Source organism: Delphinus delphis, chromosome 15, assembly GCF_949987515.2.
Source record: "Delphinus delphis chromosome 15, mDelDel1.2, whole genome shotgun sequence".
Classification (NCBI taxonomy): Eukaryota; Metazoa; Chordata; class Mammalia; order Artiodactyla; family Delphinidae; genus Delphinus; species Delphinus delphis.
The window spans coordinates 79,474,032-79,500,969 of NC_082697.1; the positions used below are offsets into that span (position 1 = coordinate 79,474,032).

The following is a 26,938-nucleotide window of genomic DNA, read 5'->3' on the forward strand; positions in this document are numbered from 1 at the left end:
CCGGGAGGCTCGGTGCAGCGTGGAGGTCGTTGGAGTCACTATCCTACCGCCAGCTCCTTCGCCGACCAGTCCGCACCCCGCCCGTCTCAGCCATGCTCTCCGCCCTCGCCCGGCCTGCCAGCGCCGCTCTCCGCCGCAGCTTCAGCACCTCGGCCCAGGTAGGTCCTGCGAGGGGCTGCCTGCAGGTGGAGGCTCCCCGACCTAGGCCACGTGTGCTCCTGGCTCGCGAGCAGCCTTGACCCCCGGGCCAGCCTGGACCGCAGGGCCACCCGGTGCTGGTCCTCGGCTGTGGCGTCCTGGACCGGCCCTGATACCGGGCAGGAGGTGCGGGGGAGAAAGCCCAGGAGTCGGGGGTGGGGAAGTAGTCCAGCTGGATTCAGGACCGGGGCGCTTCTCCGAGTCTCCCAGTTCGCCCCCGAGCCCCCCAGAGGGTCTACTCTTGACCTGTGCTCCTTCAAGGTGGAGAAGCCAGGGCTCTAGGGCCGAAAGTAACTTATTTTCCATAGTATTTTGAGAGACTAACCTCGTTCTTGCAGCGTCCGTACAAGCACTGTGTAATTTTTTTGTTTGCGGTACGCGGGCCTTTCGCTGTTGTGGCGTCTCCCGTTGCGGAGCACAGGCTCCGGACGCGCAGGCTCAGCGGCCATGGCTCACGGGCCCAGCTTCTCCGCGGCATGTGGGGTCTTCCCGGACCGGGGCACGAACCCGCATCCCCTGCATCGGCAGGCGGACTCTCAACCACTGCGCCACCAGGGAAGCCCCTACACTGTAATTTTTAACTCCATAGTGCAGGCAGGCAGAGATACCGAGGGCAGAGCATTGGTCCAAGGTTACACAGTGTTTTGGCCAGAGGATTAAAATTCAGCTCTCCTGACCACTGTCAGTGACTGTTTTGGATCATCAAGCCTTTCCTCTAAGAACCCGAAGACTCTGCTTCCGCTTGAGGACCTTTTGAAGGCTCCTTCCTGCGGTGGGCGGGCTGGGCCTGCGCCCGGGTGTTGTTAACTGCGCGGCTTGGCCTGAGACTACTTAAGCCTAAGCTATTTTTAGCCGTCTTCTTCTAGGGCAGCGATTCTCAAACTCTGTTGTGTCAGAATCACCTGAAAGCTGGTAAAGATCAGAGGCCGAGGCTCATCGAAGGAGGGTAGGACCTGGGCCTCCGTGTTTTTTTACCAAGTTCCCCAAGTGATTCTAATACCACCAAAGTTAGAATCCAGGAGATGCCCACATTGCCTCTTGAAGTACCACACCCTAAAAGGGAGGTGATTATTAAATGAGGTTCCACATTTCTTACTTAGCTTTTGTTCTTCAGATCAGTTTCCTGTGCATTCAGTTCATTCGAAAAATAAATATATGAATGAGTACATTTGAGTATCCGTGTTGCCCAGAACTGTGCTGGGTGCTGCAGGTGATACCAGGATGAGTGAGAAGTGGCACTTAAGCCAACAGTGAGTAAACAAACGTAGGACAGGTGGAGGTGATGAAGACTGATGCTGAGGAGTGGGGGAAGGGAGATTAACTGCAGGTAAGACAGTGGGATTTGCTGATAACGATTTCATGAGGTGTATGGAGAGAAAGAGGAACATGGAGAAAACCAAGGCTTTGGGTTTTGGAGTTGAGATTTGCTGAGGTGGGAAATACTGCTAGAAGAGAGTGATTGTAGGGGGGTGGGTATCAGGAGCTCAGATTTGGATGTGTTGAGTTTAAAATGCCTACTGGACATAAAGGTGGAGTTGTTGAAGTATATAAGTGTATAAGTCAGAAAGATGAGCTTGAGCCAGATGGTACATTGGCCTAGGGAGACTTCAACCTCAGTGTATTTATGTCTTTCCGTATGTACTAATGTACTAATATGTATGACACAAAACACAGAAATTTAAAAACCATAACCGATTAAAAAAAGAAAACTGAGAAGTGAAGGAAGTGTTACTATACATCCATTTTCAAAGCCCCGTTGCTAAACAGTGTGCTGTTGACAACCACTCCTCAACGTGGAAAAAGATATGGAGTTTGGAAACAGCTTGTTTACAAAGAGGTCATGAGCTAACCTGCAGTACCAAAGATTCTCATCTCACTAAAGATATCACCACTTACAAGTTATGTTTTTATAAATATTAACTAAGTTGATGAAACCTTATAATATACAAACAATAACATCACCTCGTCACACTGAGAGCAGTCCCCTCTTCTCCCTGTGTTGGGTTCATCTTCTGTGTCACGTGGGACTGATTCACTTAAGGACCCTAATTGAGAGCACCAGGTCAGTCTGTTTCTTGGTAGAGTTTAATTCTTCACCTGATTGATGAAAATAAAGACACAGCCTTGACATTGACATCCTGCACACCAAGGGAACTGTCTTATGCTCCCCACATTGGAGCCCTGGTCAGCCTTGGGAGCCAGGCTGAGTAATCTGGGCATGAGGAACTTGAGAAGATTTTTTACCCAAGGAAATGATTAAAACTTTGAATTTCTGGAAGGGTGGTTTAGAGGTGGAGCTGAGGACCTAAGTTAGATAATGGAATCAGGATGGAAATCGGGGGGCAGGTTGGGAAGATGTTTGAGATGCCAAGTCCTTTCGTGTCCTAACTGGGTGTCTCCAGTAAGGGAAGAAGCAGAAGATAGCTCTAAAGTTTTGAATTTGGGTACACACAGATGCCATTTGGGAACAGGGATGGGAGAGGTAGTAAGGACAAATTTATTTACACAGTTGGGTTTGTGGGACCAGTGGGTATGCCTAACAGAACTGGGAATGTGGAGCTGGAACTTGGGAGTCCCTAGGATTCGGGACAGGATGTGGGAGTGATAATTGAAGGTCTGAAGATGGGTGAGATTGCCAGACCTCAGGTTCTGGGTTGGTCCAGCTAGTTTTCTATGAAGTCAAGGGTCCACCTTTAAAGCACCAACTTAAAAACAAACAAATGAAACCTGAATTCCAATCTTAGATATAATATATGCTTTTTAGAGTTTTAGTTTCCTCGAGCAGATGACACTGTGTGGTTGTTTTGGTTTCGGCTTGAGTTTTGGTTGGTTTGGTTTGATTTTTGTTTTTGATAACGGAAGCCTGTTATTACTAGCATCCGTTGCTGTGGAACACAGCGTGCAGTGATAATGTAAAGACCCAGAGTACACGGCTGCCCTAGAGGACCACACGCCATGCTTTGCGTTCTTGTGGCTGCTCTTCTCTCAGTTTGTCTTCTTCCCTGGCAGCTCCCTGCCTGCTTGCCCGGGATAGGCTCCCCTTCTCATTTGTGAGTTTAGGTTAGAAACAGCCTCACTCACAGTGGTTAAGAATCCGCCTGCCAATGCAGGGGACACGGGTTCGAGCCCTGGTTCAGGAAGGTCCCACATGCCGTGGAGCGACTAAGCCTGTGCACCACAGCTACTGAGCCTGCATTCTAGAGCCCGTGAGCCACAACTACTGAGCCCATAAGCCACAACTACTGAAGCTTGCGTGCCTAGAGCCCGTGCTCTGCAACAAGAGAAGCCACCGCAATGAGAAGCCCGCACACTGCAACGAAGAGTAGCCCCCGCTCACCGCAACTAGAGAAAGCCCCGTGCGCAGCCACAAAGACCCAATTCAGCCCAAAATAAATAAATTTATTTAAAAAATAATAAAACTGCACATTGAAGGAAAGCCTTCTGTTACGAGTCCAGGTGGCGATTGAGTGAAGTTTGCTCCCGTTTTGGAGGGTACAGGAGTATGCCCCTGACTGTCACAGCATCTAGAGACATGAGTTCTCCCCCATTTTCCTGAGGCAAACCTCTGAACTTCAGAAGGAAAGGGGGCCTTTGGAATGGTAGGAATACGATTGCATCTTCATTTGGTACTGCTGCAATAAAAAAGACCCAGTACAGTACTCTGCAGTTTATTACCATGTGAATCCTTTTAATGCTGATTCCATCTTCACAGTCCTCTCTCTGTGTCTCTTTCTAGAACAATGCTAAAGTAGCCGTGCTGGGGGCTTCCGGAGGAATCGGGCAGCCGCTCTCACTTCTCCTGAAGAACAGCCCCTTGGTGAGCCGCCTGACCCTCTACGATATTGCTCATACGCCCGGAGTGGCCGCCGACCTGAGCCACATAGAGACCAGGGCGACAGTAAAAGGTATTGAGCACGCCGGCCCTGAAAACTTACACCTGTCCTCCCCCGTCGGCCAGGACTCAGGTTTAGAGTGAGATTCCTAAGTGAAACTAGGTGTTCAGAGACTTGGGGTTTCCATGTTCATTTTAGAATTAAATTTTATATATTATTGCACCTTTTTTGACTTGAGTCTACAAAAATTTAAATAGTGTCTTTGAGAATAACAACGGTGGTCTCACCTTCCCATTTTTAATTTTTTATAATTTAACAAGTAATATGAGGATGGGGAAGAGGCAGCCTCGTGCAGGGGCGTGGGGGCAGTGAGAAATGCTGCGAGCCGCTCCCCACCTTGGGCCGTCCCTCCACCCCAGGGTTTCCTCTGCCAGCTTCTTCAGAGCATGGCCACCTTAGGAAAATCCAAGGGACATCTAGCTATGTCATCCAAGAAGTCACTCATAATTACATATAATTATATATATCCTGCTTATCTTACCTTCATATTATAGCAGCATTTTTCCATGTCACCAAATTCTTGGTAAAATCATTTTTAAAGGTGTACTATAATTTATCACTTATTTATTATTATACCCACAGTGTTGTCCATTGGGCTGTTTCCTGTTTTGCTCTACTGTAAATAGCTAGGCTGTGTAAACATCTTTATCTTTACATCTTGTTTCTTAGAATCCTTAAAAAAAAAAAGAATCCTAAAAGTAGAATGAGTAGGTATGACTATTTTAAAGCTTTTACTATAAAGTATCAGATTGCTGTGCAGAGAACTTGTACTGCTTTCTGTCTCTGCTGTCAGTGTGAGACTGTTGGATGGTGTTTGCATGTATCTTCATCTGGTGTAGACAGCACAGGAGATTGACTGACTGTCAGATCATTTGTTCGTGTGCCTTCCGTGGTCCCTCTGAATTAGTTGCTCATTTTCTTTTGGGCTGTATATTTGCGCTTCCAAAAGCTCCCACAATAAGGGAGAAGTCAAATCAAAGCAGATTTCGGCCGATTTCCCCGAGATCTTTGAAAGTGGACCTTTTATTCCTCGGATGATAGGAGTAAACAGAATGGATGCTAATATTTCGTCCCTGCTTCTCAGCACGGGGCTTTTCTCTCCTGGCCTCCACCGTGCCTTCTGATCTGACTCCGAGACAGAGCTTTTGTTAGGATGACCGGGACGTGGAATAAGCAGCTCTTACTGGGAGCCGAGAAGGACTGAGAAGTGCTGGCGAGTTGGGTTGGATAAGGAAAAGCAGCCGACTTGGCCGATTCTGTGGGAACCTGGACGGTTACTCTGTTCCGAATCGGGGCTGGGCCGGTGAGGCTGGAGGAAAGTGGAGTGAAAGAGACTGTCCTGCCAGCCGGTGTCATCAGGCCCACAGTGGTAGTTCTCCAGAAGAGGAACCCCTTCGTGGGCGGTCCTTCCAGCCTGTCTTGAGGCCTGTGGCCGGCCTTGGACTCAGGTGGGCCCGTCCTACCCGGGCTCTGTCCCCACAGACGTGCTGGCCTCTCCAAGTCGGAAGTGGTGAAATTGCTCACGTGGGTGTTTCTTCCAGGTTACCTCGGACCTGAGCAGCTGCCAGACTGCCTGAAGGGCTGCGACGTGGTGGTGATTCCAGCGGGAGTCCCAAGAAAACCAGGTGTGTGTTGAACTCCTTGCCTAGCATCTCCCCACAAGTCAGCTGAGGATGTGGTTTTCTGTGAAAAATGGATCTGGTCAGATCTCTGCTGCAGAAAAAATTCCAAAGGGTCCCCAGTGCCTGTGGGGTACAGATGAAGCCCTCCACCTGTCCCTGGGTCCCCTCGCCCAGTCTCATTGTGCTCTGTGTGCACTTTTTTTTTGCATGCAAGGCCCTTTCCTCCACCTGCCTCCACCTTGGAAGCTGTACTGGTCCTTGGTGATCCTCCTCGGGTATAACCCCCCTCATTCCCTCCCCACGCTCCACCCTCACAGACGTCTATCTTGGCACTTATCACACTGGGCCGTTTTCCCTACAAGATGGATTTACTTGAAACAGGGACCCTGTCTCACTCATGTTTGAATTTCCCATAACAACAAACACACACAACGTGGTACACGTTTGGAAATTCGTCCTGTGTTTATGAACACCTCGAATTGGATTGTTCTCAGGCATGACCCGGGATGACCTGTTCAACACCAACGCCACGATTGTGGCCACCCTGACTGCTGCCTGTGCCCAGCACTGCCCCGAGGCCATGATCTGCATCATTGCAAATCCGGTGAGTGCCGGCTGCTGATGCCGCGTGAAGGTCCACAGTTAGCAAAAGTGTGCTTCTGTGCTTAGAGGGGGAATAATCAGGTTCATGTGCTGAAATGGATAAAGTGGATGAGCTAATAAAAGGCCCTTAAATTTATTTCCTAAGGATTCCTTCTGGCATAGACCAAGTGAGTTTTAACCTGGTTTTCCCATCGACCGTGTGCCTCTGGGCAGATCGCTTCCCCTCTCGGTATCTTAGTTTTTCCACCTGGAAAATAAGCCCATTCCTGAGGCTGCTTCAGCCGTGACTGTGGTAGCGTGTTAACTCCTTTTCCTGTGTTCTACTTGGGGGTTGCAATTCCTGCTTCCTGGCGCCCCCTCCCTCCTCACACTCACACATGGTCCTGTACGCAGCCCCCCAGGCCCTGTTTGCTGCTTTTTGCAGGAAGCTAGTTCTTCAGTTCAGAAACTCCGGGTGCTGTGTCCCTCCTGAGAAGTTGGCTGTGGCTCCCACGCCCGCCCTAGCAGGGCCTCAGGTTGCATTTGACAGCAGCCCTTCTGTTCCTCCCTGCTGGTTGATCTGGTCTCGCGAGTACAAGAAGGATCTGGGTGGAAGTGCAGTGACACTGATGTGGACTCAGGAACGTGGCCGCTGATAAACACGCAGAGCTTGTGCCCGTGGCCTCTGAGAAGAGGATCCTGCCCTTTCCAACCAGCTCACCTTTCCTCGGGGGCAACTGGTCAGAAGATCTTGGGGGGCTGATTAACCGGTGCCTAATATAAATCTCGCTGTTTTTGTCTTGTTTTTATTCTTTCTATGTACCAGGTAATGTGTTAAGCCCTTGCCATGTATTAAGTCACTTAATCTTCACACCCACCTCAGGAGGTAGTTGTCTCCCGTTTTAAGAAACTGAGTTCTAAGGAGTTGAGGTAACTTGGCCGGGGTTACGACACAGAGTGACAGAGCTGGGACTGAGCTTGTAGCTTGTAGCTTCTTGCTAGACTGTCTTTTTTTTTTTTTTAATGGCCATTTGGGCTAAGTCCCAGCTGGAGCAGAAGGTGCCTTGTGGATCCTCCATCACATTTTTAAGTTGATAGTCGAAGGGTCACGTGCACGTTTGAACTTTGGGCTCGGAGGCCGCCAAGGAGAAGAGTGCCTCCCCCAGCGAATGGTTTCTTCTTTCTCGTGGTGGGGAGAAGCAGCAGTCTTTTAGAGTAGGGGGCCTTCCATCGTGAGGGTCGCTTATCAGGGCAATTTAATGTGACAGCTTAGAGCTTGTTCATGGTCTGACGAGAAGATTTTTCCTCCTGTCACGAGGCTCTGCTCTCAGAACACAGGCAAATTGTGCCCCTCTCTCTTGGATTTACTAGGTTAACTCCACCATCCCAATCACAGCAGAAGTTTTCAAGAAACACGGAGTATACAACCCCAGTAAAATATTTGGGGTGACAACCCTGGACATTGTCCGAGCCAACACTTTTGTTGCAGAACTGAAGGTAAGAGCTGCCTCGGGCATCTTTCAGGTTCCCTTTCGGAACCTCTCTGGCTATTCTTGGCTCCTTTACGGGCCTGGAGGACACCGGGGCCCTTACAGGCCACATGTAGCTGGAGGGTTTAAATGTCTTTATAGCTCGCCTCCTTGGTGGGAAGCAGCTTGCGCGGGGAACGCAGACAGCAGGCCCCTGCGGGCTGGAACCGGCCAGGCTCGCTCTTCTCCCTGCTGTAGCAAGGGTTCGGCTTTCCCTGGGTTTCTCACTGGCTAGACTGGGTTGTGCTCTTCGTGTTCATCGGCTCGGGTCTGAAAACTGGTCCTAACAGGTTTTACCCGCTAACCATTAGACAAATGATAAAATCAGCAAACACGAAGAACTTGGGAAAGTCCCTGAAATCATGTCAGAATTCTTGTCCCTGGTCTGTGTTCTGACTCCCTGGGTGCCTGCAGTGACTTACCTCAGTTCTGCTCCTGCTGGCTGCCTGCTTCTTCCTGAGCCGCCAGGCTTGTCCCGAGGTGGGTGTGGCACCGGCGCCAGGTCTGGAGTCCTCGGTACCTTTCACAGTTCGCTGTCTAGTCTGTTGGGTTATGGACCCAGCAGAACCACTTCCTCTGGCCCAAATAAGTGTCCCTCCTGAGCTTCAGGCCATTTTTCGTGAACTTGTGGAAGAGGGGGTCCTCCCAAGTCAGGAATAATTGTCGTGCACACAGCTTAGTGAGAAGGGCGCACGCAGGACCGTTGACCTTCCTCTTCCTCCCCTGCACCCAGCACTTCTCTTCTAGGGTGTGGACGGTACGGTGCCCCGCTGCAATTCACGCTCTGGCGTGTTCCTCAGGCTCTGCTCTCCGAGTGGGGTCGGATCCCTGAGATGTGGCCCCGGGGCCTGGGAGCTCTGTGAGTGAAGCGGAAAGAGACACTTTAATTCCAGAGACAACTGAATCACCGTTTCAGTGCACGTGTGTTTAGACTGTGGTTGGCTTTGAGTCAGGAAAGGCTTTGCGGAGCGTGTCTCGGTGAAGCCGAGTCTGAACGCACCCAGGCCGGGAGGCAGGGGTTCCAGCTTCCCGAGGCACACGCCCCCGGTTCCTGGAAGCAGCAGTGCTCGTTCTCTTAGGTCCCGTGGTGCTGCCAGCTCCAGGGGGAAGCACGCGTTTCCCCCGGTCCCCTGATCCTGCTGCAACAGTAGATACCTGTGGCTAGTTGAATTAATTATAATTAAATTAGAAACTGTGGTCCTCTGTTGCACCAGCCACACTTGAGATGCTCCAAAGCCCCACGTGGCTGCTGTGTTCGCACAGAGAGTTCTGTTAGGCCATGGAGGCTTGGCCTCGAAGCTTTGCCATGTGAGGTGGGGAAGCATGTCTCCGCCCTGGATCCATCAGTTAAGGAGTGCGCCCTTTACCTCAGGCTGCCTGGCATTCTGAAAAGTTCCTGGATTGCATGGAGGGTGAAAGGCTGCCCTTAACCTCGCAGCCTCTGGCTCCCCCCTCGGCCGTCTCTACCCCCGCCTTCCACTGCGCTTGCCCTTTGCACTTCATGCTCTGCTGATGGTACCTGCCCTGTGAACCCCCAGGTCTTTGTTCTTTCTGCTCCTTTTGCCTAGAATACGCTTCCCTTGGTGGAGTCCTGCTCCTTCCCAGATGAAGTTAGGTCTGCCCCAGGAGGCCTTCTCTCAGGCGCCTTCCAGAGCCACCCTGTGGCTGGCTTCACCCGTTGCATTGGAGCGTCTGTTTGTATCTGTCTCATTTTGGACAAAGAGCTTCTCAAAAGCAGGGGCCCTTTCTGTTCGTGCCTGTGTCCCTGGTGACCGGCGTGGTGCCCTGGCCTGTAGACACTGCCGTGCATGTCCGTTAACGGTGCTGCTGGGTCTGCCCACCCTTGTGGCTGGGCTCCCCAACCTAGGCAAGGCTGGTTCCTAACTTACGGTGTCTCTCTTTAGCAGCTGCAGCATTTGGGGAAGGTGGCAGCATTTTGGGACTGCTCACCCCCTCCCGTTACTCCCACCAGCTTCTTTTTTTGACTGTGTTAAGAAATACCTGGTTCGCAGATTCTTGGGGGCATCCTGCCTCCGGTTTAACAAATGAATCAGCCGTCCCAGCAAGCCCCACTTAATGAACCTTGGCGTTGTGACCCCTTTCAACTTGGTTTCCTTCTTTCTGTTCCAATCACTGTTTGAGTTGACGGACTTCTCACCCCTGGGTGTTCTGGAGTCTTGCTCTGATACGAGGTGTATGTTCTCTGTAACAAAGCGTAGGCACGTAAGTCTGAGCTAAGGCATGGGGATGACATCAGGTGTGGGAAAGAGGATTTGTCATCCTCTGATTCCAAGAAGCTGTCGGACTGATGGGAACGAATTGGGACCCTTCACGAAGGCAGTTTTCAGCACATTGTGAAGGGAAAGCCTCGGAGTGACCTCACCAGACACCGAGTTACTCACTGCATGTGTTGAAACTGCAGGGGGCGCCTAGTGGGACATGTGAGCACGGCTGGAGTCAGGCGGCCTCTTACCTGGTTTCCGAGTTCTGTGGATTTTTCCGGTATTGGTGCTTTAGGTGCATATGACGTGTTTTACACTCAAAGCGCTTGTTAAAAGTTAATCAGGCTTTCCACTTTCGGTGACCAGGGTTTGGACCCGGCTCGCGTCAGCGTTCCTGTCATTGGCGGCCATGCTGGGAAGACCATCATCCCCCTGGTCTCTCAGGTGCGTGTGTCACCCTGCCCGGAAGCCTCAAGACCACGAGCACAGTTCAGAGGTTCACTTTGGGGCCCTCGTATCAGGCTGACACGGATCTCACCGTCTGTTGTTACTTTGAAGCGTCCACAGCTGTGGGAGTGAGTGTGGTCAGAAGGTGTTCAAAGGGGCCAGCTCCTACGCAGTGAAAACTGCTGGTGGAAACATCACTACCTTCCTGATTAGGTCAGAGCAGGCAAAGCTGCTTTTTTTAAAAATGAGGAGAGACAAGGTAAACACCACTGAGAATAAGATAAATCACCTCATAACCTCAGGAGAAAATACTGAGGAAGCACCTTTTGAACCTAAGTTGATGGACATCCTACAAAGCGAGCATTCAGTACCCTTGACAGATGTCCTGAAAGCCAGGGGAGGACTGAGGAAGCAGTCAAAGGCGAGGTCCCTGGGTGCTGGTGGGTCCTGGGCAGGACCCTGAACAGAAGGGACGGTAGTGGAACAGTCGGTGACACTTGAGTAAGGTCTGTGGTTTAGTTAATTTCCTGTTCTTTATAACTGCACTGTGGTTATGTAAAGTGTTATCAGGGTAAGCCGGGTGAGGAAAATCTTTCTGCTATTTTTACAACATTTCTCTAAGTCTAAAATTAGTCCAAAATAGAGAAAGTTTTTTTTTTTTTTTTTAATGAGTAGAGAACTCACTACACCTCCCAACAAAGTCGGCTTTTTCTTTAAGGAAAAGGTCTTGGTTTCCCACGTGGCAGCGATGCCGGGGCCCGCCGGGCGTGGGGCTGGGAGGTGACCGGAGCCTGGTCCTGCTCACGTGAGCCCTGTGACTTGCACTTGCAGTGCACCCCCAAGGTGGACTTCCCCCAGGACCAGCTGACCCCCCTCATCGGGCGGATCCAGGAGGCCGGCACGGAGGTGGTCAAGGCCAAGGCCGGAGCAGGTAGGCGCCCAGGTGGCCCCAGGCTTTTGGAGGCAGAGCCGAAGACTCGTGAGGGCCCAGCAAGGAGCGGGTCCTTTTCTAAGCCTCACGTCCCTCTGCTCGATAAGCAGCCCCCCGGTCAGAGGGCAGCGCGGCTTGCTGGGGGGCGTGGAGTAGTGTTTGAGGTCAGCAGAGCTAATTGCGTGCCGTCTGCGGGTCTGTCACTTCAAGGGATGCTGACCTAAATTCCTGATGAGACTGGAAAGCTGGGGGTTATGCAGATGGGGTTTTAGCTGGCGGGGAAGCTCGTCTGGGTCTTACGGTCGCAGCGCTAGCTTGGCTGACCTGCCTTTGTCCTCCTAGGCTCTGCCACCCTATCCATGGCGTATGCCGGAGCCCGGTTTGTCTTCTCCCTCGTGGATGCGATGAACGGAAAGGAAGGAGTTGTCGAATGTTCCTTCGTTAAGTCCCAAGAAACGGACTGTCCGTACTTCTCCACACCATTGCTGCTGGGGGTATGTGTCCCAGAGGCCAGGTCTTGGCCGGAAGGAGGAGCATTTTCTGTAGCTGAGACTCAGCAGCTGTACTCCGTGCGTTTGCTCCATGGTTCAGATTTCCTTGTGCAGTAACTGCATCTCACTGCCTGGCCTGTGCTTGGACTTTTGAGGGTAGAAGCATCCCAGAAGCAGTGGCGGGGAGAAACCTCAGTCTGTGGGGGCTGACGGGGATCTCACGGCTCCAGCAGCCGGTCAGCAGCGGCCGCCTGGGTAGGTTTCCCAGTGAGACCCTCGCTGTGTCCCGAGGCAGCCCACGGACAGCCCTCACAGAAGAGGCTTCCCCGCACCAGGCTGTGCTGGTTCCTTCTCATTCTGACCTCAGGGCCTGCCGGGGCGTGCACACGTGTTAGACCTTCCAGCTCAGGCATTCCTGGGCCCTGCTCCTCGTCTCACTGCTTTTCCTCCTTGAAATGCACTGGGACGGGGCCCTTCTAGTCACCTTGCTGGCTTCAGCCAGGCTGGTTTGGGGCAGCTCTCTGGTCTGCTTGACTCCTAACCGAGTCTTCAGTGAGCAGGTTTCCACGTCTTAGCCGTGGGCACCCGCTGGAATCAGGCAAATGTGTGCTCGCCTTCCTCTCGTGCCCAGAAAGAAGCCCTTCCCACAGACACCCTGGTGTCCAAAATCCCTGAGACCGACACTGGTCTCCAGAACTACCTGTGGTTATAGCTCCAGAGCCAGCTGAGCGCAGGTGTGTGCAGCGTGGTGGGGCCTGTAGGAGAGGCCCCCAAGGCTGATAGTCCTGGTCAGGGAGGCTCCGAGGAGGCAGCCTGGACGCCAGCCTGCTGTTTTCCTAACGTCCGACGTGTAGCTCCTTAATTATGTTGGATTCAGGTGGCTATGAAAGTGTTTCTTCAGTCCTTTACCAACTTGGGAAAAAAACTAGATCCCAAAAGTACGCTCCGCGTCAGGGAGAATAACTCAGGTGCTACTAATTATTGAGTTCTTTGTGTGCCAAGCAACCCACATGTGTCCTCACAGCCTCCTGTGGGGTCGATAAGGAAACACACTTGGCGGGTGCGTGACAGGTGCACACACAGTGAGTGCCAGAGCCCGGCTCCCAGCCCAGGGCTGAATGACAGAAGCTGAGCTCCTGGCACGGCTCACACCCGTCCGGCCCCGTCCCCAGGGTGTGCGGCTCCCTCAGCAGGCTGCCCAGGAGCCACCGGTTAGACAGGCGAGGCAGGGCTGATGAAGTTACAAGTGGGATTTTCTGTAACAAACCCATTCATGGAAACTTTCTTGTAAAATCTTACCACCTCCCCTCTCTCCTTCAGAAAAAGGGCATCGAGAAGAATCTAGGCATTGGCAAAATCTCCCCTTTCGAAGAGAAGATGATCGCCGAGGCCATTCCTGAGCTGAAAGCCTCCATCAAGAAAGGAGAGGAGTTTGTAAAGAACATGAAGTGAGAAGGCGGTTAACGAGCAGGCCATCTCCGTAACTTATTAAGGCATCGTGTCGCTGTAAAGCCACTTCAGGCACCGTGGTCTTCTCAGTTTGCTTTGATGATGAGTATTGTATTAGCGAACTACCCCTTCCAAATCGCGGGTCAGTCTGTCGGTGCATCAATAAAAGCAGGCTTTGATTTTCTTTTCCAAGGTCTCCAATTAAATACTGTGCTTTCAGAACCCCATTGGAGCTGACTGCAGAGTGTGTGTCTGACATCTCTTCCATCACAAATTAGAATCAGGTGTTATTTAAAAAGTAGACTTGGGCTTCCCTGGTGGCGCAGTGGTTGAGAGTCCGCCTGCCGATGCAGGGGACACGGGTTCGTGCCCCGGTCTGGGAAGATCCCACATGCCGCGGAGCGGCTGGGCCCGTGAGCCATGGCCGCTGAGCCTGCACTTTCAGAGCCTGTGCTCCGCAACGGGAGAGGCCACAGCAGTGAGAGCCCCGCGTACGGTTAAAAAAAAAAAAAAAAGTAGACTGAAACATCATGGTCTCATCAGTAGCTTCAAGCCTGTAATCTTCATCAGTAACTGCTCTCCCAACCCTGCTCTTTGCACCATCGTGTCCCTCAGGTGTGTGAGCGGAAGGAAGGGCCAGCTTGGGTCTGATTCCTCGGTGTCCTCTCGCCTGTGCAGGTGGCAGCTCAGTGGCCGACGCTGGGCCGCTGTCTGCTGTCGCAGGTTCTCTCTGTGCGGGTGGCAGCTCAGTGGCCGACGCTGGGCCGCTGTCTGCTGTCGCAGGTTCTCCCTGTGCGGGTGGCACCTCAGTGGCCGACGCTGGGCCGCTGTCTTCTGTCGCAGGTTGTCTCTGTGGTTTTTCTGGCCGAGCAGACAGCACCACTGGCTGGACTTCGTCCTCTTCTGATCGAGCCCTGATATTCAGTGGCAATGACTAGCCAAAGCCAGAATTGTGAGGAGGGCTGGGCAGGGGCAGGAACAACCAAACCAAAACACCGGCTGCAGCCACAGGGCTGAGGACACAGGGGAGGTGGCTTCGTGTCTTCATCAGTGGCCAGAAGGGACTTTGTTGCATTAGCTGGGCTTAGGATACATGTGGGGAATTAAAGGGAGACCTGATTCCCTTCGGGTACAGTTTGCTCCCCAGAAGCCGTGGCCTCTGAAGTGGAAACTGAGAGCTCAATACCTGAGAACTTTCTGACAACAGGTGATGACCTTCCGGTGAAAGGGCAGGTGGTGCTCGAGGCACGCGCAGTAGACAGAGACCCATTTATCTGCAGCTTTTTTTTTTTAAACTGCAGTGGATTTTATCAAGTATGACATCATTGTGTTCTTATGTAAGTGATCATGTTCATCGTTTAAAAACTAAAACGTAGCCAAATACAGGAAATTATCTCCGATAATAGTATTTGTGCTCCTGATTTTGCGTATTTCAAAAGTCGAGATAAAGCTGCTTGGGCCGTTTTGCAACCTGTCCTGGTTAATTACTGTGTAACACACACAGTTTAGTTGCTTTTAAGCCAGTATTTTATTACGTCTCACGATTCTGTGGTTGGCAGGGTTCCGCTGGAAGTTTCTGTTCCTCCAGGTGTGGGGCGCTGGCTAGTCAGGCACGTTCAAGGTGATGGCTCCGGCGCATGGCTGCTGTTGAGGGGGTGGTGGGACAGCTGGGCTCCACGAGGCCCTACAGCAGGGCACGCAGATTTCTTACTTGATGGCCTGGGGTTCCCAAAAGTGCAAAAGCAGAAGCTGCCAGGCGTTAAAGCTTAGGCTCAGAACCGGCACGGCATCACGGTTGCCAGATCCTCGTGGCTAAAGCGAGTCACCAGGCAAGCCCAGGTCCATGGCGGGAGGGGCCTCAAGGGTCCTGTGGGAGCCAGCTCTGGAGATTCTCTACCACACGCGCACAATTCCTTAAGTGTATCCGTGTCTTCCCATATCGCTTGTTTAATAGCTGGATGACCCTTAGGGTGAATGTACTATAAAACGTATTCCACTGTTGGATCATTAGGTGGTTTAGGTTTTCACTACTATGAAGACCATGGCTCTGAACGGCACGGTGCTGTTGGACTAATGCCTCCTGGAGGTTCTGTACTTGAGGCACTGTGCCAGCTCTGGGCTGACAGGCAGGACCTAGTGCGATGACTCCACAAGTGGTCTTGGTTTAGGGTGGTCAGGTCGGCGCCGGTCTCCATACACCAGCGGTTACCGCATAAGGCCCGTCCAAGGGGTTTGCTTAAAATGCAGCCCCCTCCTACACTGTTGGTGGGAATGTAAACTGGTGCAGCCACCGTGGAAAACAGTATGGAGGTTCCTCAGAAAACTAAAAATAGAATTACCATATGATCCAGCAATCCCTCTCCTGGGATATATCCAGACAAAACTATAGTTTCAAAAGATACATGCACCCGTGTGTTCATAGCAGCACTATTCACGATAGCCAAGACATGGAAACAACCTAAATGTCCATCCACAGAGGAATAGATAAAGAAGACGTGGTACATATATACAATGGAATACTACTCAGCCATAAAAAAGAACAAAATGCCATCTGCAGCAGCATGGATGGACCTAGAGATTATCATACTAAGTGAAGTAAGAGAAGGATAAATACCGTATGATATCACTTATATGTGGAATCTAAAATATGACACAGATGAACCTATCTGTGAAACAAACAGAATCACAAACAGAACAGACTGGTGGTTGCCAAGGGGGAGGGGTCGGGGGAGAGATGGAGTGGGAGGTTGAAGTTAGCAGATGGAAGCTTTTATGTATAGAATGGATAAACAACAAGGTCCTACTGTATAGCACAGAACTATATTCAATGTCTTATGATAAACCATAATGGAAAAGAATACTTTTTAAAAAGAATGCATACCTATGTATAACTGAATCACCTTGCTGTACAGCAGTAAATAACACAACATTGTAAATCAATTGTACTTCAATTTTTTTTTAAGTTTTTTAAATGCAGGTTCCTGTGCCCACCCCTCAGAAGTTCTGATCTAGCAGTCTTGAGAGGAAGGACCAAGAACCTATAATATTCCAGATCCCTCCAGATTATGCTGAGGGGGGATGGGGTAGCCAGTGACCACTTTGGACACTGGCTGCCCCAGAGCTCTTTTCACTATATAAGCCTCCTGCCTTTCAGGACTTACAGATAAGTCAGGGATGAGAGAATCAGAAAAATGCAGATCAAGTACCACAGGACTCAGAAGAGGACTAGGTTACTTCTGGACATCTTGGCAGAGGCCAGGATCAGAGGAGACTGCTCCATCAAGATAGCCAGGAGGGAAGAGGAGGAGAGGCCATTTGAGCTGGCCCTGCAGGAGGGGTAGGATTCCAGCCGGCCGGGAGGGCAGGGTGGTCACGGCGAGCAGGCAGCCGCGGCAGAATCAGGCTAGGCTTAGGAGAATGGGCTCCAGAGGGTTTGAGGAATGGCCAGTGTTCACACGATGAGGGGAGTGAGGCCATTGGCGGGGGGGGTCTTCCATGCAGGCTGCAGAGCTCGGACCTCGTGCTGTGGGTGGTGGGAACAGGGAGGGTAAAGGCGCTGAGCGGGCAGGTGACACGATCCTAGGCGGGGGCTTGTTGACATACAGATTGTGGCCCAGGAGCCTGGGGAGGGGTCCAGGTGATGTCCTTGCTGCTGGCCACACTTAAGTAGGAAAGATGTGGCAGCGGGGACTGCTCAGGACGCTTTGACAGCAGAAGGGACAAGGGCCCAAAGCGGGGTGGCAGTGAGTGGGAAGGGAAGGATGACAGAGAAAACACCAGCATCTCCCAGCCCCACCTCTACCGCCCAGAAGTCCATCAGCCCACTGGCAGCGTGGGTTAAACTAACCACACCCCCACTTTCAAGCTCCAATTATACACCTCCCAGTCTGTGAACTGGCTGTCATCCCTACCTTCCGGTGGCCTCCTGACACACGACTCCTGTCCGCCTCAGCAAGGAACAAAAACCCGGGGACTGCGTGGATGGTGTTAATGACCTTGATGAGCTGGCTGAGCCTTTGCCGGGGGAAGCCAAGAACCAGGGCCAACTCTTCCTGGCAGCCCCTGGAAACCCCTATCGACTAAATCATCCCCCAAGTGTGCAAGCTGTGTCCCCCCGTCCAGGCCGTGAGCACTTTTCCCTCTCTCACATTTGCTGAGCACTCACTGCTTCCCAGGCCTCCTAGCAGAGGCAGAATAATGGCCCCCAGAAATGTCCATTTCCTTATCCCTGAAACCTGTGACTATGTTACCTTCCGAGGGACTTTGTAGATATGATGAAGTTAAAGATTTTAAGATGGGGAGATTGTCCTGGATTATCTGCGTGGCTCTAACGTAATCACAATGGTCCTCCTAAGAAGGAGGCAGGAAGAGCGGAATCAAAGTCAGAATCAAAGCAGTGGATGTGATGACAGAGGTGGTCAGAGCGAGAGAGATCTGAAGATGCTACTGTCTCAAGCCTTGAAGAGGGAGGGAGGGAGGGAGGGAGGGAGGGCCCACAAGCCAAGGAGTGTAGGCAGCCTCCAGAAAGGCAGGCAAGGAAATATTCTCCCCTAGAGCCTCCAGAAGGAAAGCAGCCCTGCTGACACCTTGATTTTAGAAAGTCTGACCTCCAGAACTGTTAGATAATAAATGTGTGTTGTTTTAAGCCACTAAGCTTGTAGTCAGCTGTTAACAGCAGCCATGGGAAACTGGTACACCCTCCTAGGCATTTTGCACACATATTCCCTTTTATCCTCATCACAGTCCTCTAAGGTGGCTACATTAGCAAGAGAAGTGATGCCCAGAGAGGTTGAGTAACTTTCCAAGGTCACACAGCAGGTGAAGGGAGCTGGGACTTGAACCTAGGCATTCTGGCTGCAGAGCTTCCCCTGCCCCAGTCAGCAAGGTGCCTGCAGCCTTGGGGAGGGCAGGGCTGTCTGAATGTGGGGCGGTTCTGTGCCACGAAACCAGACCCTTGGATTTCTTGGGTTCTTGGCTCACCATGCTCTGATGTTTTATGCGCTTTGGGAGTTGGGGGGTTGCCCCGTGTGCCCCTCACTGCGAGACAGGATCTTGGGGGCACTCCACAGAGGATGGGGAGAACATTGACCCCAGATCAGGAGCCTGAATGGAGGGGACCAGCCATTCACAAAGGAGCTGGTGTGCCCTCAGGAAGTCACAGACCCTGCCACTGCCCAGCTGCTCTCAAGGCCTGATGGAGAAGCCCCGCCCTGCTCCCCCCCTGTGTGTCTGCCTGTGGGTGGGGGGAAGGGCTGTCAGCTCATGCAGAGCCTTCTCCCCATTTTAGAGCCATTTCACATTCTCCCAGCTGGCAACCCAGCCCAGTGGGACAGCTCTGGTAGGAAGGCTTGGCAAGTCCCTCCTTCCTTCTCTCTGTCCCCTCCCCTCCTTCCTAAGAGCTGGCCTGGTCCCTCTTAGGAGGGGCCACAGCCAGGCTGCCTCACCCCCTGACCTGAGCCCTCCATCACTCCGTGAAGACTGCCCCCTGCCCCCTCAGCCACCAGCCCAGCTCAACTACAAACCCCACCTCCGTTGCCTAAAAATAACTCCTCCCCGCCCTGCTCTCTCCCTCCCAGGCTCCTGCTGATGCTAATATGCTCCCAGCCAGGCTGAGAGCCCTTGCCAGGCAGACGCAGGCCAGTAATTAGGTTAACTCCCTTCCTGCCAGAGATGGAGGTCGGCTGGTTGCGGCTGGGGTAGGGGTGACTGGGAGTGCTTCTTTCACGGGCCGGGGTGATTCTGCGTGATGTGTGTATGTGTGGGCAGTGTGTGTATGTGGGGTGTATGTTTGGGGGGACTGTAAGCTCTGAAAGCGGTGACCGATGCCAGATGTACCCGGCCTGGGCTCAGGGAAAAGCTCTGGCTCAGGAAAGGGGTGGGGGGCAATGGGACCCTCAAGTGCCTCCCACTGAGCGCTTGGAGCGGACCAGGCAGTGCCTGTTTGCATCACAGAGCATCTTGTCCTCACCTGGAACCTTTCACATCTCACAGCTGTTACAAACGGGAAAGCAGGGAGGGGCTGCCCAGGAGCACCCCCCATTCCCCTGCTCCCGATGCGAGCCCAGCGCAGCTTCAGCCGCCTTTACTGGACGGCTGCTCTGTCCCAGGCACCTCCTGGGCACAGGTACGTGTAAGATAATTAACAGACTGAGGCTCGAGTCAGGTGACCAGCTGTTGGAGGGGGGACTGTCCCAGCAGCTGTGGGAGAGGCTGAAGGAGGAGGCCACTGCCCAGGCCAGGCCTCTCCCAGGGGCCCCGACCTGACTTAGGGACGTTTATTGTGACGAATGTCTCAATGTCGGAAACCAGCTCATGAAGCCTGCCACACCCTGGGCAGCACGGCTCAGACAAGGCTGAGTACAAACAGGAACTGATTTCAAGAACGAGTTAAATAGCACAGAAGGTACACAGAGGAGCAGAAATGTGGAGACAGGACAGGAATTGCGGAAGTTTCGGTGGCACCGTGCTACGTTGCAAATTTGACTCCACGCTTCCCAGTGCGACAGAACCTTCCAGAAGGAGAGTCCAACAGGGCTGGAGTAGTCTAGAAGGACAGCCTGGGAGGTGAGGCTGCTGAGGGCCCACAAGGGGTCACCTCACTCCAGACCCCAGACCTCCTCCCCATGCCCAAGCCCCCAAGGCTGTGCAGCCTTGAGCAAATTACTTAACTTCTCTGGGCCTCGGCTTCCTCACTAGTAAAATTATGCCCATTCCCAGGCTTGCTGAGAGGATTTAGTGTCTAAAATCCACAGCAAGGACTTCCCTGGTGATCCAGGGGTTGGGACTCCGCCCTTCCCTTACTTCAGGGAAGTAAGATTCCACGTGCCGCGGGGTGCGGCCAAAAACTCTTTTTAATTTAAAAAATAAATAAAGTCCACAGCACACAGTAGGCACTCAATAAATAGTGACCATCCTTGCCATGTTCCTCACTTGGAGGTCAGGGCCCTGCTGGGGCTCCAGGTCTGAGGGTGAGGGCTACTGGGAGGAGGGCTCTGGCCAGCGATAAGGAAGCCGGGGTCCTGGGGACAGCCCCAGGCAGAGCACATGCACAGGGCCCTCCCACCCCGCAGGGCTGGGCCAGCCTGGGCTTATGTCTGAGCTGGCCTCAGCTCAGGAAGCAAATTTAGCCTGCTGGGGTCCCCGGAGGGATCATTAAACACGGCCAGGGGAGAGAAGGAGGCAGTATGCAATTAAATGCATCACACTTATACCAGTCTCTGCATGTGTGTACACACACAGGTGCAGGCCTCTCCCAAGCAGCCTGCTCTTTCACCGTCCCCGCCTGACAGCCTGTCCCAGGCCAGCTGCCCTTTCCCCAGAGCGGTCGGAGTGGGCAGGCCCAGGTTGGTCCAGTCTAGGACCCCGGAGTTCCCCAGCTGCTCCCACCTGGCTCTGCCTTCCAGCCCTGGCCCCAGCTCTCTCTGGCTGCCACTCCAGCTGGGGTGGGGCTGGGGGGCTTCTCTTGGGCCACTGAACAGTCAGGAAAGTGCCCATGAAAGAGATGGCGCCCAGGTTAAGACCCCCCTAAAGAGACCCTCAGTTGATCGCCTCTGGGTGCCTCGGGGGTCAGGTTCAGTGTGGCTGCACGCCTCCTATAAGCCGTCTCTAGCCATCTCTGTCCCAGAGTCTGATGTGTTGGTGGGAGTATTTATGCACGGACGCACATGTGTGGGGCCCATGTTGATGCAGGAGTGTGTGTGTGCGGTGTGTGTCTGAGGTTTGGGTTGTCCAGGTGTAGAGATGTAACAACGTTCCTGAGTGTGTGTGTGTATGAGTGGATCTGACATGTGTATGGGGCTGTGTATGGGACTTAGTGTATGGTGGGGTCAGGTGACTGGGGTCACTTCTGCTGGCAGACGAATGTTGGAGATGAAACTGGGTCACAGCCTCCAAGACAGCCTCAGCTGCCATCTCTGCATCCCCTCCCCACCCGCCCTGTCCTGATCGGAACACATGGACCCAGGTGTGGCGCTCAAGGCCTTTAAGAAGAGCTCACTGCACACTCCTTGGGGATGGGGGTTCCCAGGACAGGGGACCTGCCCACTGGGACAACCTGGATTCTTCCTGGACCTGGATGCAGTAGGTGCCCAGTGTAGGATGGAGAGACGATGGGTGTTGGGTGAGGGTGTATGGTGACCCGCCAAGAAAAGAAGGGAGGTGTACATCCCAGGCTACAGTGATAGGTGAAGGGGCAGGGCTGCCCTCTGCCCACCTGCACCCCTCCTGTCCCTCTGCTGACATTCCCCTGTCTTCTTTTACTCTTTTTGTCTCCTCACCCTAACCCTCCCTTCTCCTGGGCATTTAAAATTTTTTATTAAAATACAATAATAAAGTATGGAAATCATACATATACAGCTCAATGAATTTTCACAAACTGAACACAGCCATGGACCAGCACCCAGATCAAGAAACATAACCAGCCCTCCTATACCCCTTCTAGTCATGCCCTCCCCAAGGACAGCCATGGTCCTGACTTCTAATACGATAGTTTTGTCTAAGTAGTCACTTTTATTCCCAATACCTGCCTGAGTCCCTCCTCCAACCCCAGAGCAACATTAACTCCTCCCTGAATGGGAGAGGTGAGAAGAAAGCTGTGAGGTCACACTGTCTATCCCTACCACCAGCAGGCAAAGGACGGAGTCCCTACTGGTCCTTGTCACAGATGCCTGTCGAGGGTCTCCCCAGCCCCCGCCTAAGTGTTTCAGGGACGAGTTCCATAGCTTGGCAATGAATAATTAGCTTCTGTGAGCGTGTCACTTAAGGAAACGCCAGCTGCTATAACAAATAAATCCTAAAATTTCAGTAGCTTATCGCTACTTATTATTTCTCGTTCTCTAACGGTCCTAGGCTGATGCTCCTGGTCAGCAGGCAGCTCTCTTCCTCATGATGATACAGGGACTCAGGTTCCTTCCATCTCGTGGCTCCCTCTCCCCTCCCCAGGGCCTTGGAGTCCTGTACAACCTGCCAGCAGATGGGGGAAGAGAGGGGAGAGAGGAGGGAGAGCGCACACCTGCTTCTTAGGTGCCTCTTCCAGGAAAATGGCACTTTGCCTGCACATCATTGGTGAGACTTGGTCACATAGTCTATCTGTATGCAGGGAATGCTGGGAGATGTAGTCCCTGGATGGGCGGTCACATCCCATTGACAACTCGGTGGGCATCTCCGTCACAGTGGGCCTCATGGGGAGGCAGAGCCCAGAGAGGACACAATCTCTTTGCTCCTGCCCTGACCTTGCCTGGTGGACGGAGTTCACTGACTCAGTGCCTCATTCAGGGATCCATTTGAACCACTTCTCATTCATTCACTCATTTGCAAATGTATTCACTCAGTTACTCACTCATCTATTCCCCAGGCCCTTGACACACATTGTACCCACCCACCTGTTCACACACATATTTACACCTCCTGTACACCTGTAAGACCCCAAGGGGCAAAGTAGCTGGGCCAGCCAGAGTCACACCCACCATGTGGACAGCTCAGGGTGGGTTTAGGCTCCGGGGTCCCAAAAGGTCCAGGGGGAAAGGGGGACGCACTGAGGGGCCAGGGAGTTGGCAACCTGGCTCTGGGAGGCCTGTCCCTCCCACAGGGCCCACACTGGAGGGTGAGGTGCAGCCGCAGGGAAGCAGAGGAACTGTGGGCCCCGGTCAGGAGCAGGAAGAAGGAATAAGACTGTGCTCAGCTCAGTGGTTCAGGGACAAGCTTGGCTTTGCATCAAACAGATGGTGGCTCAAGTCATCGCCCAGGTCACCGATGGGCTGGGTGGCTGTGGGCAGCGCTGAACCTCTCTGATCCTCAGTGTTGCCATCTATGAGATGGGACAGTGATCCCCAGCTCATTGTGAGCTCGTTGTGAGGATTAGAGGTAATGAGGCTGAATGCAATTGCTGGGATAAGGCAGTGTTCAAGGTGCGGGTCCCTCTCACTCCGGCGCTCAGGCTGAGTGGGACCTGGGTCTGTGGGGGACTTGATTCCGAGTACCCAAGTGGGTGAGGCCTAGGCTGCTGCTGACACCCCCAACTGCAGCCCAGGATGGCTTTGGGCCAGGGGTGGGGCTGAACCATTGAGACAATTGTGAGGCCTCGGTGGGAGGGGGATTCTTGTGTAAAGCTCTAAGGCAGAGGCAGGCAGGGCCCACAGCCTCAGAGTATACCCCCCTCCCCTCCTATACCACTTCCTCCTGCCCCCCTCCCCCCCCACCCCGCATCCCAACAAAAACTTCCCTCCTTCGCACTCGCACAGCCCAGGGATTTGCACCCTCTAAAAGGACCCTGATGAAGGCGATGCTTAACCCAGAGCCGTAGCCCCTTACGGTAGGTTTACAGGGGAAGGAGAGGAGAGCCCGGGCTGGAGGGAGGAGGGGTGTCAGGGGAAGCAAGCTGAGGAATGGGGGAGGCTGCTGTCTCTGCTCATTTTTTATTAAAGATCTGCTTCAAGGTCAGCCCTGCCCGTCTGCCACAAGGGACTCCTCAACTTCCCAGGCTCTGCAGAGAAAATGAGAGTGATGCGCTACGAGGACGGGAGGGAAATGGAGAGGAAGAGGCCTGGAGTGGGCCAGGCAGAGAGGCACCGAGAGAAAGAGGCCTGGTGTTTCCTGAATGCAGAGTGGACCCAGCAGAGTTCTGGGCTCTGAGGGGGCCCCCATGCGACAGGGAAGGGAGCGAGGAGACAGACAGGATAACAGGAGGAAAACACTTTTGGGTTGAACCAGGGGAAAGGAGTGAATAACTAAGGTCTCAGGACCCTGACGCCCAGGTTTTGTCATTTTCCAGATAAAAGACAGCAGAACATCACTGGCCTGTCACCTGCATTACCAATTCACTGCAAGCTATGACCACGAGATGATCGATAATAATTAGCAAAGGAGCACAACCCTCAGAGACAGGTATTACTAGCCCCATTTTACAGATGAGGAAACTGAGGCTCAGTGAGGCCTAAATCACTTTCTCAAATCCACAGTTAGTCAGTAGCACATCTGGGCATCAGACCTGGGCCCTGACTCCAGAACCCACTCCTCCCACTGGGTCAGTCATACCTTCCCCACCCTTTGGACTCAGCTCAAGATTCTCCCTCCCAGGTTGCTCCGGTAAGCGTGAGGCAAAGGAACAACCCAGGGGATGATGAGTACAAGTTCTAGGGCAGGTGGGGGCCATAGCATTCTTCAAGTTCAGGGGCATGATTGTGGGTCTACCCCTAAGATGTGACTCAGTAGGTATGGCTGATTAAATACGGCCACCAGGACTTCCCTGGTGGTGCAGTGGTTAAGAATCCGCCTGCCAGTGCAGGGGACACGGGTTCGAGCCCTGGTCCGGGAAGATCCCACATGCCGCGGAGTAACTAAGCCTGTGCAACACAGCTACTAAGCCTGTGCTCTACAGCCCACAAGCCACAACTACTGAGCCCACGTGCCACAACTATTGAAGCCTACATGCCTAGAGCCTGTGCTCTGCCACAAGAGAAGCCACCGCAATAAGAAGTCCGCTCACCACAACGAAGAGCTTGTAGCAACTAGAGAAAGCCTTCACTCAGCAACAAAGACCCAACGCAGCCAAAAATAAATAAATTTATTAAAAAAAAAAAAAAAAAAAAAGATGGCCACCAACTCCTTGCCCCTCCTCCCATCAAGAGCAGGGGATCTATGTCCCCTACCTCTGGATATGAGCGAGGAAGCACTACTTTAAATGGAGTGGGTTCTGTAACTGCTTTGACCGCTAGAAAACGGGGAAAGTGCTGTGCCTCTGAGCCTCGGCCTGCCTTAGGAGTTTTGTAATGTCTACTTCCTCTCTTTTGGAGCACTAGCTCTCAGAGCCCTGAGCTGCTGTGTAAGAAGTCTGACGACTCTTCTGGAGACACCATGTGGAGAGCCCTGAGATGACCCAGAGAAGGAGAGAAGCGGAGCTGAGCCCAGCCCTCCAGACATCCCCACCAGGGCCTGAGACATGTGAAAGAAGGCATCCTGGCATCCTGGACCTTCCAGTCCACAACACATCCATCAGCTGAAAAGCATCTAGTGACCCCATTTAATGCCTCGTGGAGCAGAAGAATCACGTAGTCAAGCCCAAATTTCTGACCCACAGACTTGTGAAATACAGTAAAATGGTTGTTGTTACGCAGCAGTAGATCACCCTTAGAGTAGGTCTGGAGAGGCTCAGACACCGGCACATTCAACAAGCACTTCCGGTGGTTCTGATGCAGAGGGTAGAGGAAACACTTTGAGAAGTGCCAGAAGAGAGGGGCTGGCTCCAAGGCCAAGTGCCCCAAGGTGCATGTCTACATCACATCATACAGAAGGATAAGCGGAAAGAGACAGAGACAGAGAGAAAGGGAGGAGTCGATTGTCTGAGGAGTGGAGAGGCAAAAAAAAAAAAAAAAAAGTGGGAGATGGGGATGGAGAACGGAGGAGAGCTTGGAGGCAGGCAGAAATCCCGACAACCCAACTCAACAAGCAAAGATTCTTGCCTCCTCTGTGCTAGGGTGGGAGATGGGAGGTAGGCACAATGCATCCCCGCCGTCACGGAATTCACATTCTAGACACAGGTTGGCACAGAGAGAGGGTATCAGAGACAGGGCAGAATAAGAGAGAAAGGGAAGGGCCAATTCTGAGGTCAAAGCCACTGTAAGCCACTCTGGGCCTGGGAACTCTGGTGAGTGAAGCACCCCAGCCTGGCCCGGGTTGGTCTCTCATCACAGGGTCTTTCCTGCTCTTGCCTCTGGGCATGAGGCCCCTAGGAGGGGTGACCAGGCATGTAGGAGGGTGGGCGCCTGGAAGGGGAGCTCCCCCTGGAGCTGAGTGTTAAAGGACAGGGGAAGTAGGGAAAGGTGCTACCGTTGGGAGGACAGCAAGTATAAAGGCCAGTGGGGAGGCAAGTGTTGCTGGGGAGGTGGGCAATGTCAAATTCAGTGACAGATTGAAGGCCAGGGAGTCTGGTTATGCGGGGAATGGGAAAATATGAATCTGCTGCAGGTGCAGGGCTCTGAATCAGACCCTGGATCCCGTGTCTGGAAAAGTTTATTCACGGCACTATTGTTCTCATAATACAAATGACAGAATGGAAGACAGACAGAATTTTGGTTGGTGAGGCTCGGCAGAGGTGGATGGAGAAAAGCATCAAGGGGAGAATTTAGACATTTGATCAACAGATATTTGTTGAGCATCTACTATGTGCTGGAGCTGGGAAGACAGCAGTGAGCAAAGGCCTTCCCTCGTGGAGCTCAGAGTGTGAAAACAGGAAAAAACACAAGTGGATGAGTCATACGACGGGTGGGGATAAGATAAAAAATAAGAGAGGGTACCCCACAGAAGACAGACAGATAACCAATAAGCACCCAAAAAGATCACATCACTGATCATCAGGGAAATGCATCAAAACCACAACGAGACACCAATTCACACCCATTAGGATGGCTATCCTAAACAACAACAGAAAGTAATAAGTATTGACAGGGATGTGGAGAAACTGGAACTCGCGTGCATTGCGGTGGGAATTATAATGGCGTAGCTGCTGTGGAAAACAGTACGGCAGTTCCTCAAAACAATTAAACCTAGAATTACCATATAAGCCAAAAAGTGAAAACAAC

General features: G+C 52.6%; 1 protein-coding gene across 1 annotated transcript; it reads left to right on the forward strand.

Moving 5' to 3' along the window:
- The first annotated feature begins 24 nt into the window (after positions 1–24).
- MDH2 (malate dehydrogenase 2) lies at positions 25–13,548 on the forward strand. Its single transcript, XM_060032267.2, has 9 exons — positions 25–158; positions 3,935–4,103; positions 5,633–5,716; positions 6,208–6,317; positions 7,667–7,792; positions 10,413–10,490; positions 11,325–11,424; positions 11,767–11,918; positions 13,236–13,548. Exons 1-9 carry the CDS (start codon positions 93–95, stop codon positions 13,365–13,367), a joined length of 1,017 nt encoding a protein of 338 aa, XP_059888250.1. The 5' UTR covers positions 25–92; the 3' UTR covers positions 13,368–13,548.
- Positions 13,549–26,938: the final 13,390 nt, after the last annotated feature.